General features: G+C 53.8%; 4 protein-coding genes across 4 annotated transcripts; 2 read left to right on the forward strand and 2 right to left on the reverse strand.

Moving 5' to 3' along the window:
• Positions 1 to 2,031: 2,031 nt before the first annotated feature.
• Positions 2,032 to 5,301, forward strand: CPAR01_06004 (RasGEF domain-containing protein; the record flags this gene model as incomplete). The annotated part of the gene is made up of 5 exons (XM_060490278.1): positions 2,032 to 2,610; positions 2,688 to 3,015; positions 3,078 to 3,287; positions 3,348 to 5,155; positions 5,212 to 5,301. 5 exons carry the CDS (start codon positions 2,032 to 2,034, stop codon positions 5,299 to 5,301), a joined length of 3,015 nt encoding a protein of 1,004 aa, XP_060351744.1.
• Positions 5,302 to 7,407: 2,106 nt separating this feature from the next.
• On the forward strand, positions 7,408 to 10,965 carry CPAR01_06005 (glycoside hydrolase family 63; the record flags this gene model as incomplete). Its single annotated transcript, XM_060490279.1, has 7 exons — positions 7,408 to 7,531; positions 7,667 to 7,705; positions 7,767 to 7,884; positions 7,943 to 8,039; positions 8,154 to 9,241; positions 9,292 to 10,536; positions 10,593 to 10,965. The coding sequence occupies 7 exons, from the start codon at positions 7,408 to 7,410 to the stop codon at positions 10,963 to 10,965; spliced, it is 3,084 nt and encodes a 1,027-aa protein (XP_060351745.1).
• Positions 10,966 to 12,123: 1,158 nt separating this feature from the next.
• CPAR01_06006 (ATP synthase F1) lies at positions 12,124 to 13,330 on the reverse strand (the record flags this gene model as incomplete). Its single annotated transcript, XM_060490280.1, has 4 exons — positions 12,124 to 12,237; positions 12,354 to 12,446; positions 12,636 to 12,974; positions 13,166 to 13,330. 4 exons carry the CDS (start codon positions 13,328 to 13,330, stop codon positions 12,124 to 12,126), a joined length of 711 nt encoding a protein of 236 aa, XP_060351746.1.
• A 642-nt stretch (positions 13,331 to 13,972) lies between these two features.
• On the reverse strand, positions 13,973 to 14,946 carry CPAR01_06007 (ploidy protein mob1 maintenance; the record flags this gene model as incomplete). Its single annotated transcript, XM_060490281.1, has 3 exons — positions 13,973 to 14,214; positions 14,270 to 14,497; positions 14,568 to 14,946. The coding sequence occupies 3 exons, from the start codon at positions 14,944 to 14,946 to the stop codon at positions 13,973 to 13,975; spliced, it is 849 nt and encodes a 282-aa protein (XP_060351747.1).
• Positions 14,947 to 15,386: the final 440 nt, after the last annotated feature.

The raw sequence follows: 15,386 nt of genomic DNA on the forward strand, positions 1-15,386 counted from the left end.
TATGAGTATCCGTTGGGTACCGACGGACTCGCACCACACCCACCGAGAAAGGTAGTAGCTGTCTCCCTGCACTTTCAAGTTCCACCTTGAATTTGGAGCCACTGAGGGTCTTGAGATATCTTGAATGGAGAGGAAGGATGAATTCAGCAACGGTGACCAATCATTCGGCAGAAGGAAAGTTCAAACGTTCCGTGGACGTCGAAGGGGTCCAGTGGTACCAACGCTTTCAAGTCTTGTCATTGGATGGATGGGCCCCGAACAAAATGGACCTTGAATCCACTCCGCATGGTGCCGGGGGCCCGAGCTTCCTTCTTTGATTTCACAGTGTTCCTTCCTCCTCATCCAGAAATGGAAGTACTTAGGTACCGACTGGTAATTACACACAGTAGAACGGAAAGAGCCCAGCTGCTCAGGGCGCAGTGGAACATCCCTTGTCCCTTTCTCCGCTTCCCTGGTTGCTCCCGTCCACTTCCACTTTCAATTCCACGTCCACATCCACGTTCAGTTCTGTCCCATGCAGCCGTTTCTGTCCTGAACCCCCCCGTTGCAGGTGATAGAGTATCCATTCGCATCAGCTGCATTCCCAACCAGAGAGACGGATACGCTTATTTATCTCTGTACACCTGTTTTTGACTACTCCAACTTGCTGATAAACCAGCAGACGTGCCCGTGCCTTTGGTCTTCCATGGTCCGGTAGGGTCGGCAGCAAAATATACGGACTACCTTACCTTACGGACACCGTACACAGTAATCACTAGAACCTCAGATTTCTTGCTCCGTATTACCTACAAAGTATCCGTACCGTACGGTATTACCCCTCAACGGCTCGTCTCTCGGTCAGCGGTCCTGATCGTCGCGGCCCCTTCCCGCTCTCCCGTTAGTCTCTCAATTCGTCTCCTGACGGGACCTTGACGCTTCTTTCTCCTCCTCCACCACCACCACCACCCCTATCCATTCCCTCATCTTACTTGGTCAAGTCTGGTCCCAAACCAGCGCAGCCTAGGATTCAACCATCCACAACTCCAACTACAACGACCAAAAGGTACGTAAGGAAGCAAACCTACCAACCCCCGGGCCCCCGGCCCCCTTCCAGAAGCAACAGGAACAGCACATGCCGTGCTACAAACAAGAAGTGCCATTGCGTTGGTGTCCTGGTTTGGTTCGATCTTGAACCCCCTAGTCAACGCTAGAGGGGACAAACGCTCCCCCCATCATCGCCCAGCCAAGTTGGCAGAATCCTAAATCCCAATTTCAATCGCAATCGCAGCAAGCTCGGCCCCCCCCTTCCTGAATTTCCCTGCTGGAGCTTGGAAGGGCCCGGAGCCCTTGGCCTGGATCCGCGACTGACCTCATTTGCTGTGTGTCTAGCATCGTCGACGAACTGGACGCTTACGCTGCTCCTCTCAATCCACGCCCGTCACTTCTCACAAGCCCGACATCTGCGCACCGGTGGAGCTCCTAGCGAGAAAAAAAATAAACCAGGCCCCTTTTTCGAACCCCTGGTCTGCCGCACCACGAAGCTCTATCCTGCTTCTCCTGTTCCTGTTCCTGTCCCATCCTATCCGTACGAAGTATCCGTACTGCGTTCGCGCTATTCAGACGCACCCAGTACCTCTAACGGATACGCTTGTGTACCTGATCTGACGAGCCGCAGTCCCGTTCGTACGTACGTACCTTAGACTGTACCTTACCTACCAGATCATACGCACACCTTGCTTGCCCAAGCTGTGGTCAAGGTTTCTCACCGGCCCAGCAACCATTTCCAAGGGCCCCCGACGAGAAGCAAGGTACACACGAGGCAGACCACACTAAGAAGAACGGTCCCCGGTGGGTTTGCCATGCCTTCCTTGAGGCTCTGAAATCCCGGCTTTTAGTCAGTGCATCCACTGTCCCAAAAGTTTGGTTTTCACCCAAGGCCCTGCCAGTCCGCTCTGTTCTTGTTCGGTCGTGATCTTTTCAATCTCTTCTTCTTTGCACATTGTATGTTGTTTGCCTCCCCCGAACAGCCTCTGCCCTCCCCCGGTCGTGGCCATGGCGTCCGACCCTATCGGAGCTCGAAAGGCTCACAGGAGTTCAGAAGGCTCTCGCATACCTTCGAAGTACTATTCCGCCGACCACTCAACTGCTGCCGCCGCTGTCTCCTCCTTCTCCTCCTCCCGACGAACCGATCGCGACGCCGCTCATCGATCCGCCCCCGCCGCTCCGAAGAGACATACACCTCATTACGCCGTCCACCGAGAGTCATCGATCGAGCCAATACGGCCCTCTGCCACTGGCTCTGAGCAACCTGCCAATTACCGCGACTCCTTCATCTCCATAGTCGACGACCCATTCTTTTTGCGATTTGACGATAACAACATTGAAGGGGCGCTTGCACTTGACCCTCGTTGGACTGCGACTTCATTTGACGACGCCGACGCCGACGCCGAAGACGAAGGAGAAGAAAACGAAAACGGAAACGAAAACGCGAGCGACAGCCAGGAGGACGAAGACGAGGAGGACGAAGAATTCGATTTCGACGCTTTCGAGTTCCGCGATGACGACACGCCCAACGAGCGCTGGCCGCCCCCAAGAAGAGAGTCGTTGATAATAGGACATTCCTTATACTGGGTAATAATGCCCCACTAGACACAGACTGCGGGGTAGCTGATGAGACGGGAGTGGAAAAAAGGGGCTGACGATCATAGCAACCACCAACCTCCGCCATCATGGAGAGCCTCAATATCGCAGTCATTGGCGCCTCGGGCGTTGGCAAGTCGTCCTTCGTCCAGCGCGTGCTGGGCCTATCACGGCCGCCCATAACCAATGCATCCAGCGTCCGCATGGTCGTCGACAATGTCACATACGGCGTGACGCTGATCGAGCTTGACCTCGAATACTTTGAGCTGAACCCGCTGCAGCCCATCCAATGGCCGAAACAGATCAACGGCCACATCGTCCCGCGGGTCGATGGCGCCCTCATTATTTACGACGTCACGAATAAAGAGAGCATGAAGGAATTGCCCCAAACGATTGGTGAGCCTAATTCCCGCCGTTTGATTCGTCTGGACGCGGCGCGTCTTGCTGACACGCGCTAGCTGCTCTGACAAAGTCGGGTCTGCCGGCTGTCCTTGTCGCCAATAAATGCGATCATCCAGAGAGCGAAAGGCAGGTTGATTCGCAGCGAGTCGCCAGCCACGAGTATTTCAAGTCGTGCGTTGGGATGTTCAATCTGTCTACAAGTAGTCCGGAACGCGCCAGAGCGTGCCTGAACACAACCTTGAAAGCCTCGATCGCTTACCGCAAGGGTAATTGGAGCCCATCATCGAATGCACAAGTAGTCAATGTTAATGCTGATGAAATGCCAGAATCACAATCGGAATCGGGCATGCCCCGCCGTCGTGCAGCCTCGGCGGCCAACCTCGAGGCCCACGACAGCTCCAACGGACGCCCGCTAAGTCAGCAGAGTAAACATAGCCGAGCGAGCTCTGATTTGTCGCTTCTTCGAGGTGTTCCCCCTCCCATCCCCGATCATTTACGTGGCCCACATCCTCCACGAAGTCCTCGAATAACCGACTTTGGTGGCGCGCCTTCAAGTTCGGGCTCGTTCGGCCCATCCGATACCATTGAGGAGGAGTCTCAACAAACTGTCTCGAGTCAGCTACGGACACCTGGGATACGTCTCGACCGCGGGCCGACGGATTCGTTCCTAGACATGGAGGAGTCAGACGCCGAATCATTCAGATACTCAGAGGAGATCCCCATTCTTCAACGGAGCGATGATAGCTTCCTCGAGAAGCCGACCAAGTCAGCAGGTGTGGCCTTTGACGAACTCGTCGACCGGCTCATTGCTCCCCGGATGACCAAAGCGGACAACAACTTCTCCGATGTTTTCTTGTGTCTCTACCGGAAGTTTGCAGCACCAGGCGAGCTCTTCTCGGCTATACTTACGCGACTTGACCGCGTCAGAGACGACAAAGCAGCACATTATCTTTCCAAGACCGCAACACAGCTCAGAATCATTGAGGTCGTCGCAAAATGGGTCTCGCTGTACCCTGGCGACTTTGCGCGATCAGGAACGAGGCGAAACCTAGAAGAGTTTATTAAACATCTCTCCACCGAGCCAATCTTCTCCATCGCTGCGCAGCAAATTCGGCGACATCTCGAATTCAGTGTGGTGGAGGATGACAACACCGGATGGGCAAAGTCGGACGAAGTCGCAGACGAAGAAGGCAGCAAACTTTTGTCGAGAGAAAAGACGCGCTCTACATCAGACATGTCCAACGGTATGATCACCTTGACCATTGACAACGATAGGACTCCAGACGAGAGACCTTCTGGCAGCTCCGACTTTTCCCAAGTGGACAGGACAAGTAGTGTGGGCACGCACGTCTCATTTCACTCTTACGACGAGTACGAAAGAGAGGCAGCGAACATGGAGCCCACGGATGTGCTACCGATGAACAAGTTCCGTTATCATATTTTCATGGACATCACGGACGACGACATCGCCGATGAGATGACGCGCATCGACTGGGTCATGTTTTCTTCCATCCGTATCAGAGACTTTGTGCGGCATGTGAGTCTCTCGTTGGAGCAACGATCCAAATGCAAGAGTCTCAAGAACGTCAATCGGATGATTAACCACTTTAACCACGTGGCGAAGTGGGTTGCCAATCTCATATTGTTGCGAGACAAGGCAAAGCATCGGTCTCAGATGCTAGAAAAGTTCATGAACATTGCACAAAAGCTGCGGCGGCTCAACAACTACAACGGTCTGGCGGCAGTGCTCGCAGGGATCAACGGCACGGCGGTCCATCGTTTGGCGCAGACGTGGGCACTGGTGCCGCCTGAAGCACAAAAGTCGTTTGCGAAATTGGGCATTCTCATGGGTACACAAAAGAGTCACTTTGCGTACCGACTGGCATGGGAGAATTCCCCGTTGCCACGGATACCCTACATTCCGCTACACCGGAGAGACCTTGTCTCGGCCGAGGAGGGAAGCAAAACATTTGTGGGGCCTGAAGGCGATAGAGTCAACTGGAAGAAATTTGAGGTACTCGGTGAAGTACTGCTGCCGCTCATGAAGAGTCAGGGAACTGCGTACCCGAACCTCTCGAAGCACGAGGCAGCCAGGGAGCTGATTTTGGATTGCAGGATGCCAACAGATGAAGAAGTAAGTGCAGTCTTAACCCCTGTCATCGTCACAGCATGACTAACACGTCTTCACAGGAGATATATCAACGGAGTGTACAGCTGGAAAGCACGGCGGGCGGTGGTGCTGAGTACAACAAGAAGAAGTTTCCGTGGTTCGCCAAATAGAATCTGGCAAACCGGCGAAGTGTCTCGACGGGAAGACTCCTTTGCCCAACTCCAACGGGAGCATAGACGGACGAAGGCGCAACGTCTGCGGGCAAGCTGGTCATTAGCTCGCGCGAGACGTCATTGGCGCATGCATGCGTACATATCAACATGTCAGGTTCACGCAGCGTAGTGGGACTGTTTCTAGGCGATCTGGCTCGGTTTTTTGACGTTATAGATATCCTGTTCAGCAATTGATTTTGAGGTCGATGATGGCCTCGAATTACTGTCGACACTGGTCCCGTCAGTCGAGTCCGATTTATTCGAATCATGCCAGCACAATGACTGGACCAACGTTCTCCCGGATTATGTGACGGCGGAAATTAATTTTTTGTCTCTGATTTTGTAGGCTAAGTGAAGGACGGACGGTAACGCTAGCCATTAGGGCTTAGGAGTCAAAAGAAGTCATTGAGGCTCACCATGAACACCACCAACATCAAACCACGTTTCTCTCGTCGGACCGGGGACCATTGGAAGTGTGTCTGGGTTTGTACGGCGGCGGCAACCAGAACCAAAACAGCACTTCATCGACGATCGATTCGCATGTTCCCATGTGCCCTTGTCAGTCGGCGGCGGTCCAGGCCATGTCGGGTCCCCGGGGGTGGCAGCGACGGCCCAATGCAGTGAGATGTGGCCGGCGAAGAGCTGCCCCGCTAGGTTGGATGGAGGTGCGCTAGAGCCCATTGACGTCATGCTCCTGAAAGCTCTGATTTTAGCGTTTCAAAGAGAGGGGCAGCAAGGGGCAACAGCACCAGCCAGCCGCTGTGATATCGGTGTCCAGGAGGTAGCAATTGGATGGTCGGTGGTTGAAGCAAGAAGGGGGGAACTTTGGGGAGAAAATATTTTACGAGGGACGGTGAGTTCAAGCTCCTCTATTAGACTTGTATGCTGATCTCAGAGAGCAATTGGCAGGCAATCGTTAGCTAAGGTTGTGCTGCTCAGCTACTCCTCTATGTCTTGCGGAGTGCGGAGACGAATGGGGGGGAGCACTGGGGAACGCAGGCATTCAAGGTTGGCAGAAGCCATAGGTAAAATGGCACAAAATTTCCAGTGCGAGGTACGTAGGTCGTATGGCGGCCATTCCAGATGGGCAAACAAAATGGCATGGCTTGAATGCCCCGCGGCCGTCACCCCCTCAACCTTGGATGCCTGCCCCCCCCCCCCCCGGTGTGTGCTGCAGCGGCTTGCTTGCTTGCTTGCCCGCGGCTGTTACTGCCGCGGGCTGTGAGGCTAAGCTACGGAGTACTCTCCAGAACCACGGAAGTTTTTCTGCTTACTCGTGTCGCAGCTGCTTGTTCGCTGTTACCTCCGCTGACACTCCGCACTGCACTTGGGCTATCGAATGCCTACCTCGCTCGACTCATTGTCGTCGATTGGGCTTCAGGTAGCTTTGTTATCGCAGCCCTTGGTTGGTTGGTTTCTTACCTGGTACCTGAAGATGCTGAGGCGCTATCTCATTCTTTTCGGACCAGAGCTCCCGCCATTGCCCGCGTATTTCCCAACACGTCGGTTCCCTGCTGGCACATCCGTCACTCAGGGCAGTGAGGCACATACATACTAGTAGCCGCATTTCTAATTTATTTTTCTCGTCTCTATCTCTCGAGTCTCCCCCTCTAAATAAGACGCACCTACGCTACTACCTACCTACCTAGCCTTACCTCCCGGTCCTCTACGCAATCTTGCATTCTGCAACCTCGAGAGTCTCGACCTTCCTCCCCTTGTTGAGCCAGCTCGACGACCAGGTGTGAACGAAACTGACCGCCTGTCGCTGAGGTTATCGTGATACGTGACGTGCTCTGCTCGTGCTGTTCTCGGTAGGCATTGCTGGCTAGGGTCTCTGGTTCTTACTAAAGGTCGCCTCCATTCTAACCCTGCACTTCGTCCCGCCGAACCTACACCCTCTCTCTCTCTCTCTCTCTCTCTCTCTCTTTCTTCTCTCGCCACAAGCCCACAACTCGCCCTCAATCCTACGCTCTGGAAATCCCTCAACCCTCAACGACGCTGCTTTCGCTGTCGTGAAGGGCGTGCTCTGTCTATCCAACGCTACGAGGTGCCTATTCGCCCACCATGGTTGTCTTTGACGGTCACGAGTACCTTACCGAGGAGGAGAAGCGTCTCAAGGAAGACCGCAGACGCGAGAAGTACTGGAAGAAATGGGGCCCTTACGTTGCCGAACGCCAATGGGCCACTGGTGAGTGGCAGCTCAAGCTCCAGCTTCAGATTCAGACCCAGCTGCTACCATTGCTGCTGCGGTTGGTGCTGCTGCTGCAGCTGACAATCCGGCCGTTAGCGAAACAAACATAATCTAATCAAAGCCGTGTCGCAGTGCGAGAGGATTACAGTCCCGACGGAGACGCGTGGAGTCGTGAGCACACCCCGCCATTCCCCACGAGCTCCAGTCGCAATCCGCTGACAGCATGCCCCAGACTTTACCCATGACGACGCACGATCCCGAGCCTACAGATGGGGTGAGGATGGAATTGCCGGCGTTTCTGATACCCACGGCTTCCAAAACATTGGATTTTCTTTCTGGAACGAGGAAGAGTTAGTCAAGCGCTCGTCGGCTCGTTATGCTTCGTACAAAGAGCTGATAATTCGACAGCGATTTCCTCAAGGAGAGATTATTTGGTCTCTCAAACCCCCAGGGTAACCATGGCGAGAGTGTCAAGGAAGCTCACTTCCACGTTGACAATACCCCCGTAAGTAGTTCAAGGTTGCCGTGAATATTTGTAGTTCAATAGCTAACAGACATTGCAGACAGTAAGTTGGAAAGAGCTGGTCCCCAACTGCTCATACTGACAATCCGCCCGCAGCATTCCTACATGAAGTTCCTCTACAAGTACCCGCAGAAGAAGTTCCCTTACAAGGACCTGTTGGAAGAAAATGCACGCAGAGGCAAGGAAGACAAGGAGTACCAGATCGTTGACACGGGCATCTTCGACGAAGACAGGTACTGGGATATTTTCATCGAGACGGCAAAGGAGACGGACGACCCCGAGGAGATCCTGTTCCGTGTTACCGCATGGAACAGAGGTCCCGATCCGGCACCACTTCACATTGTGCCGCAAATGTGGTTCCGCAACACCTGGGCCTGGGGCCGGGAGCCCGAGGACAAGAAGCCATCCATCGAGAACGTTGGCGAGGGCCTGGCCAAGTCCAAGCATCACAAGCTCGGGGACCGTTACTTCCTGATGTCACCTTCTCCCGGTGTTGGAACCAGCGGCGAGGACGTAATACCCCAGATGTTGTTTACCGACAACGACACCAACTATGAGCTATTGTACGAGCAGGACAACAAGACTCCGTATGTCAAGGACGCCTTCCACCGTCACATTTGCGAGAAGGAAAAGGGGGCCGTCAACCCAGCACAGAAGGGCACCAAGTGCGCTGCCTGGTTCAGCTTCAACGAGGATGGTGGTGTTCCTCCCGGCGAGTGCGCCGTCGTCCGTTTCCGCTTCTCCAAGAAGAACCAGACCTACTTCGACGAAGGTGACTTTGATGACCTGGTCGATCTGAGGATCGCTGAGGCCGACGACTTCTACTACCGCCTCAGCCCCCTCCCCATGGCAGACGATCTGCGCAACATTCAGCGTCAGGCCTTCTCCGGAATGATGTGGACTAAGCAGCATTACCTCTTCATCTGGGACCAATGGGCGAATGGTGACCCGACACAACCCCCTCCGCCCCCCAGCAGAAAAGACATTCGCAACTCTCAGTGGAAACATATGCACTGCGACGATATTTTGTCTATGCCCGACTCTTGGGAATATCCCTTCTTTGCTGCGTGGGACAGTGCTTTCCACTGCATCACATTGGCGATGATGGATCCAGACTTCGCCAAGAAGCAGCTTGATCTCTTCACCAGAGAGTGGTACTGCCATCCCAACGGCCAGCTGCCAGCGTAAGTTGCTCTCCAGATGACCGAAGTAGACTGGAATTAACGCCGCATAGGTACGAGTGGAACTTTGGCGACGTAAACCCTCCCGTTCATGCTTGGGCCACGTTCCGAGTGTTCAAGATTGAGCGCAAGCTCTACGGACGCCAGGATTTGGACTTCCTCGAGAGAGTTTTCCAGAAGCTGTTGCTGAACTTCACCTGGTGGGTTAACCGCAAGGACGCCGATGGCAAGAACGTCTTCGAGGGAGGCTTCCTCGGTCTCGACAACATTGGTCTTTTCAACCGCTCTGAGCCTCTCCCAACCGGCGGCTCTTTGGAGCAGGCCGACAGTACCGGATGGATGGCCTTCTACTGTCTCAGCATGCTCAACATTGCTCTTGAGCTTGCAAAGCACCGACGCACATACGAGGATATTGCTTCCAAGTTCTTTGAGCATTTCATCTTCATCAGTGACGCCATGACCTTCAGGACTGGCCAAAAAGACGAGAAGTCGCTCTGGAATGATGAGGATGGTTTCTACTACGATGCCATTTCATGGGGCGGCCCCTGGATCCAGCAGCTCCCAGTCCGCTCTCTTGTCGGATTGATTCCACTTTACGCAACCCTGACTCTTGAGCCTGAGCTTATCAACAAGCTCCCCTCATTTAAAAAGAGGGTTGATTGGTTCATGGAGAACCGCTGCGATTTGGCCGAGCGAAACATGGCCAGTATCGCCAAGCGTGGAAAGGGCAATCGTATTCTCTTGTCAATTGTCAGCAAGGACAGGCTTGAGAAGATTCTCTACCGCATGCTTGATGAGGACGAGTTCTTCAGTGAGCACGGAATTCGTTCCTTGTCAAAGTACCACAAGGAGCACCCCTTCTCGATGGAGGTTAATGGCCAAACTTTCTCCGTCGGCTACGTTCCCGGTGACTCTGATAGCGGTCTGTTTGGTGGCAACAGTAACTGGAGAGGCCCCATTTGGTTGTGTGTCAACTTCCTTCTGGTTGAGTCTCTTCAGCGATTCTTCTTGTTCTACGGACACGAGTTCCAAGTCGAATGTCCCACGGGAAGTGGCGACTACATGCATTTGGGCCACGTCTCCGAGGAGATTCAGCATCGTCTGCAGCACTTGATGACGCGTAACGACGAGGGCCGGCGTAGCATCAACGCCGGAAATGATCTTCTGGACTTCGACCCTCACTGGAAGGACTACCTCTGGTTCTACGAGTTCTTCGACGGCGACAGTGGCCGTGGACTCGGCGCTACCCACCAGTGCGGTTGGACCGGTTTGATGGCTCGTATGATTCACGACACTGGGTAAGATTGTCTCTACTCTGACACCTCTGAACATGATTGCTAACATGGGTTTCCAGTATCAACTGCCGTCTGCCTCATACTCCCCGCACTCCCTCGGCGGGCATGTCTCACTACTTTGATGACATCTTTGCCCGCGGCACTGATCGCCGTGGCTCGATGACGCCTGGTCCTGGTGGCAAGCCGCGGATGCGCAGATCATCAACGGCGAGATCCATCGGTGCAAGGAGTGACTTTGACGAGACTAATGGCGACGACTCACTGAGCAACTCGGCCACGTTGGATGACCCTGAGAAGCTTCGGCAGAGGATGAGAGAGAAGTCGGAGGCCGACGCACATATGCATCGCTACATCTCGGATCAGCTGGAGAGGTTCAAGGAGGACAAAGAGCACCCGGGTGGAACTGACAACGAGTATGAGGCTGGTGTCTAGAGCTTCCCTCCAATCGTCAGGAAACGCGAAAAAGTCGAGGGATAGGCTGGTATTTGTGCATCTTGGATGTGGGCGGGTAAAAGAAGAGTACGAGTGCATCCTTGGAGTTTTCCTTGCGTGGTGAGCATGATGAGAAACCCAAAAAACTGCCATCAATGCACATAGAGCCATATACAGGACTGTTAGACTGCAGAGGTAGAGAGGTTCCTAGGGTTAATACACGTAGATTGGGTTTCAAAAAAGGCTTCTGGTGCTCGTTCATCTTGAGATGCCCGTACTGTGGACCATCCTCTTAACGTTCGCACATACGTATCACACATTTCTCGCCAAATCAAGCTATCAGCCATTTCCAGGCGAAGGTCCAGTGTAGAAGGGGATAGAAAACATGGCTTGCTGGGCTGAGATACGTGGCACAAACAAGGTCGTTTGACCTCGATGTAATACAGAGTCAATCATGGCCAGCCCAAGACACTTGGTTTGCCTAGTGAGGCACAACTTTGTCAGGATCTTCAGGCAGCCGCGATGATGTTGAGAAAACGAGCTTCTACAAGGCACGGGAATCACAAAAGACTTATCTTTGAGGGGGCAGGGGGGAAGGCAGTACTTAGAGATTGATCGTTCGTTGTTGAATCATGTTTTCTTTACATTTGGAAGGTCGGTCGAGCGTGCCGTCGTTACGATGTGGAGGGATCGCGGTGAGAGCGAATACCAACAGCTGGCGCATCCGCCACTTTTTCAGTTCCAGACCGGAAGAGAGGTAGCCTTCACGAGGACTAGTGTGTGTGTGTGTGTGTGTGGTAGAAAAGGGGTTCCGTGAATGCTTCTATTGTAGACAGAACTATGCACAGCTTTCGTCTCATTCGGGCTTCCCCCTAATTGTCCTCTCGCCCCGAGGGAGGGGAGCAAGCGGCCAACCAACATTTTAATCCAGCTTTTTATCTCACGTGAGTTTTGTCGTTACACGTGGAAAGAGCCGGACCGTTCTCTCCCTCCTCACCCTCCTCCTTCCCACTAAACCCCCGCCCAATCAAGTTTACAAGATAGACACACACGCACACAAAGAGAAAATAAGGGAGGAGGTTTGGTTCGGTGTGGGGGAGAAGGAGGATTAGGATTTCTTCATGCTAGTATGATGGAAGATTTTGTGTGTGTGTGTTTTTACAAAGTGTCAGTGAGAAGCTTGTTGAGCTTGGCAATCTTGCCAGAGACGCTGAGGTCGATGGTCCGGTCGCCAATCTCGACAATGAGGCCTCCGACGATATCGGGGTTGACCTAGAAAGAAGGGCGTGTTAGTCACGGAGGAAACCAGATGTCTGATGCCGCAGCTTCTGGACCGAGATGGTCTCGGAGGGACAGCTCGGAGATGAGGGTAAGGCGATAAAACGTACGTTGTTGGTGACCTTGAGCTTCTTGCCCTGGCCGACGTAGGAGGACTTGGCGATGGAGCTCTCGAGGCGGTTGAGGGTCTTGTTGTCGAGTTGCTGAGAATGGGTGTCAGTGGCATGTTTTCAATGACGTCCCTGAATGCATGTGCGAAATTCCCTCGTTGATACGTTGCAACGTTCAAGGTACAACAGCTGTCTAGACATTGCGGGTCCGTCTTTGATTTCTTAACGACGAACCGCATATGCCCCCATATTCAAGTCTCGATTGAGAGAAAGGAAACCTACAGTGGCGCTGGTGACAGTGAGCTCAACCTCGCCGCGGGCGGCGCTCATGATCTCGGCGAACTTCTGGGTGATGCCGGGGAGGAGGCCGAGGCGGTTGTTCTCGGCGAGGGCGGCAAGGAAGTTCTTGACGGTCTCCTGGGAGCCGGCGCCGGCCTGCTTGGTGAGCTCGGCGACGATGGCGGACTTGTCCTCGGGGGTCAGGGTGGGCGCGGCGAGGACGGTGGTCAGCTTGGGGTCCTTGGCGAAGATGGCGTCGAGGGTGGCCAGGGCCTTGGCCGTGGGGTCCAGGGAAGAGGTCTTGGAGGCGGCGGTGTACTGTGATCGGGCAAAGTTAGCCGTCTGTAAGATCTTTGAGTGGTTTTCCCCATCCCGGTCGTGTTTTTCCCTCGATGCCTCAAAGTCCTTCCGTAAAGCTCCCTCATTCCCCATCAATCCTCTCAATCAACAACTTCCTCCCCCAGCCAATTGATCCCATTCAATTGCCCTCCGTCCAGGGGATAACCAGTACAACGAGAGGAACAAGTGCGTACCAGGGCAGTGGCGTAGGTGCCGTCGAGGCCAAAGACGGCGACGGGGGGCTTGACGGCCTCGGTCGCGGCGGCAGCGGCGTAGGTGCGGACGGCCGGGGCGCGGGCAACGAGGCGCGAAGCGGGAGCCGCCGCTCGGAGGGTGCGAACAGCCTGTCTCGAGAACATGTCGGGCGAAAGAGAGGTTCCGGTTGTGGTGGGTGGTGGAGTTCAATTGAATATGGGAGACGGGCGGGAAGGGATGGCTGGATTCGAACGAGACGCAGTGGTAGCTTGCGTCGGTTTTCGAGGTTGAGGTTTGAACTTCGGCAATTTAGAATGTTGATGCCTTGGGACGTTGCGTCTGCTTGCTGGTTGAGTGGTAAGGCATCAACTTAGGTAAGCGGGTCAAGGGCTCGGGTCGGTGGAAATCGGAGGTGCTCGTTGTTACTGAACAGGCAGGCCCAAGCTCCACTCTTTGAAGCCAATTCTGGTGCAATGGGACGAAGCAAGTCACTTGTAGCCTCACAACTTCAAGATGGAACTCCATGCAGTGTACCCAAAATACTCGAGAATGCACAGCGATTTGATCATTCTCAATTCTCGAATTCTCAAACCAAAGCCGTACTACCCGTTACCCAGTTTGTAGTCTACAGTGATATCACAATAACCGCTTCAATGCCTCATGTCCACAGGCTCAGCAGTGTCAAAGCCCCACGCGCCAATCATCAGACCTTCCTTATTACCTTGCCAACCGGCGTGTCATCCGTGTTTCCCCAACGCCTAGACAATGCATGCATTCATACTCTCGAAAGGCTCGTCTGGCCTGTCTCAGTCGCTCTCAATCATCTTCTCCGCGAGATCGTTCAAAGGACCATAAAAGTCCTTGCCACTAGCCAATTTGTGCTCGTCGACGAACAGAACGTACTGCTTGAAACTCGTGTTGAGATGGGGCTCCAGTCCAAGCTCTCTGATGACTGCGTAGTGGTGGCAGTAGACGTGGGCATAAACGCGATACATGCGCTTGAAGATCTGCCGCACTGTTGAGGGAAATGATTTGGGGAAGGCAACACCTAGCGGTCCATGTTAAAAACAATATACCGTTGAGTATGTCAAAGCAATACACACCAATTCTGCTCGGCAGGATTTGCTCGTCATCAATGTGACGCTGTACCCAGGCCATCAAGTGCTCAATGTAGTCCGGCGCGGCCATCTTAGTCGGCCTCTTGTAGTTTTCACTGTCCTGCCACAAGTACTCAAACTCGTCAGTTGCCTTCATCTCGGGGCATGACTGAGGCGAGCAAAATTCGGTAATAGCGCCGTAGAGGAGGTTGATCTGGTTGTAAAAGTCGACCACTGCATTTGGGTCGTGTCAGTCGTGCCGTTTCCTTTGGTCCACCTCTTAATTCCCCCGGCTGATACTCACTATTGACTGCCAACCACTCATTCTCGTCTTCGCCTTCAGGCAACTTCACAACCTTACGCAGGCTGCCGCCTCCAAGTGTAGCCTCAGCATACTGTCGCAGTGCAACACCGTTGTTGGCTCCCTTGACAGTACGCGCCCGAAACTGGTTCCTAGCCGCTTTCTGGTTACTGCCGTCCTCGTAGTTATCGTCAGCAGCTGTCAATACTGGTTCTGGGATCTGCGGTTCAGGAGTCTGGATGACAGTCACGTCTCGATTGACGAGACTACCGCCATATTGCCGTGGGGGAGGATCGGGTACAGCTGGCGGTACTGGGGGTGGCAGCGGTGGTATTCCCGCCAGCAAACCCGTCCTCACACTAATGTATTGCAAAAGGGACATCATAGATGCGGTGTTGGGTGTAGTACTGACACTGTGAGGCCCGCGACCCTGTCCATGGTAGGCGGCGTCTATTATCGAAATGCGCGCGAAAGGAGGTTCGATGTTTAATGTTATCGTCGAAGGCTGCTCATTCCAGTGGTTAGCGGGGTAATGGAACAATTGAAATCCAGAGGGAAGTCGCAGAGAGATGCCATTGATGTTGTAACATACCAGATAATCATATGACGTCCAAAGGTGTCGACTCGATGCTCGAATCCTGTTTGCGCGACCGGAGGAGGTATGTCTGGAGGTGAAATGCCAAATCAAGATGTTGTTGGATCCACGGTGCGCTGTGTTGGCTGTTTAGGCGACATGAGGTAAGGTGCTTGTGAAAGGGTCCCCCCTACTGTATCGAAGGGATGAGTGATGTTTATGCGCTTGCCCAATCGGGGCGGTTGCTG

Source organism: Colletotrichum paranaense (assembly GCF_030867605.1).
Source record: "Colletotrichum paranaense strain IMI 384185 chromosome Unknown Scaffold_4.1, whole genome shotgun sequence".
Taxonomy (NCBI): Eukaryota; Fungi; Ascomycota; class Sordariomycetes; order Glomerellales; family Glomerellaceae; genus Colletotrichum; species Colletotrichum paranaense.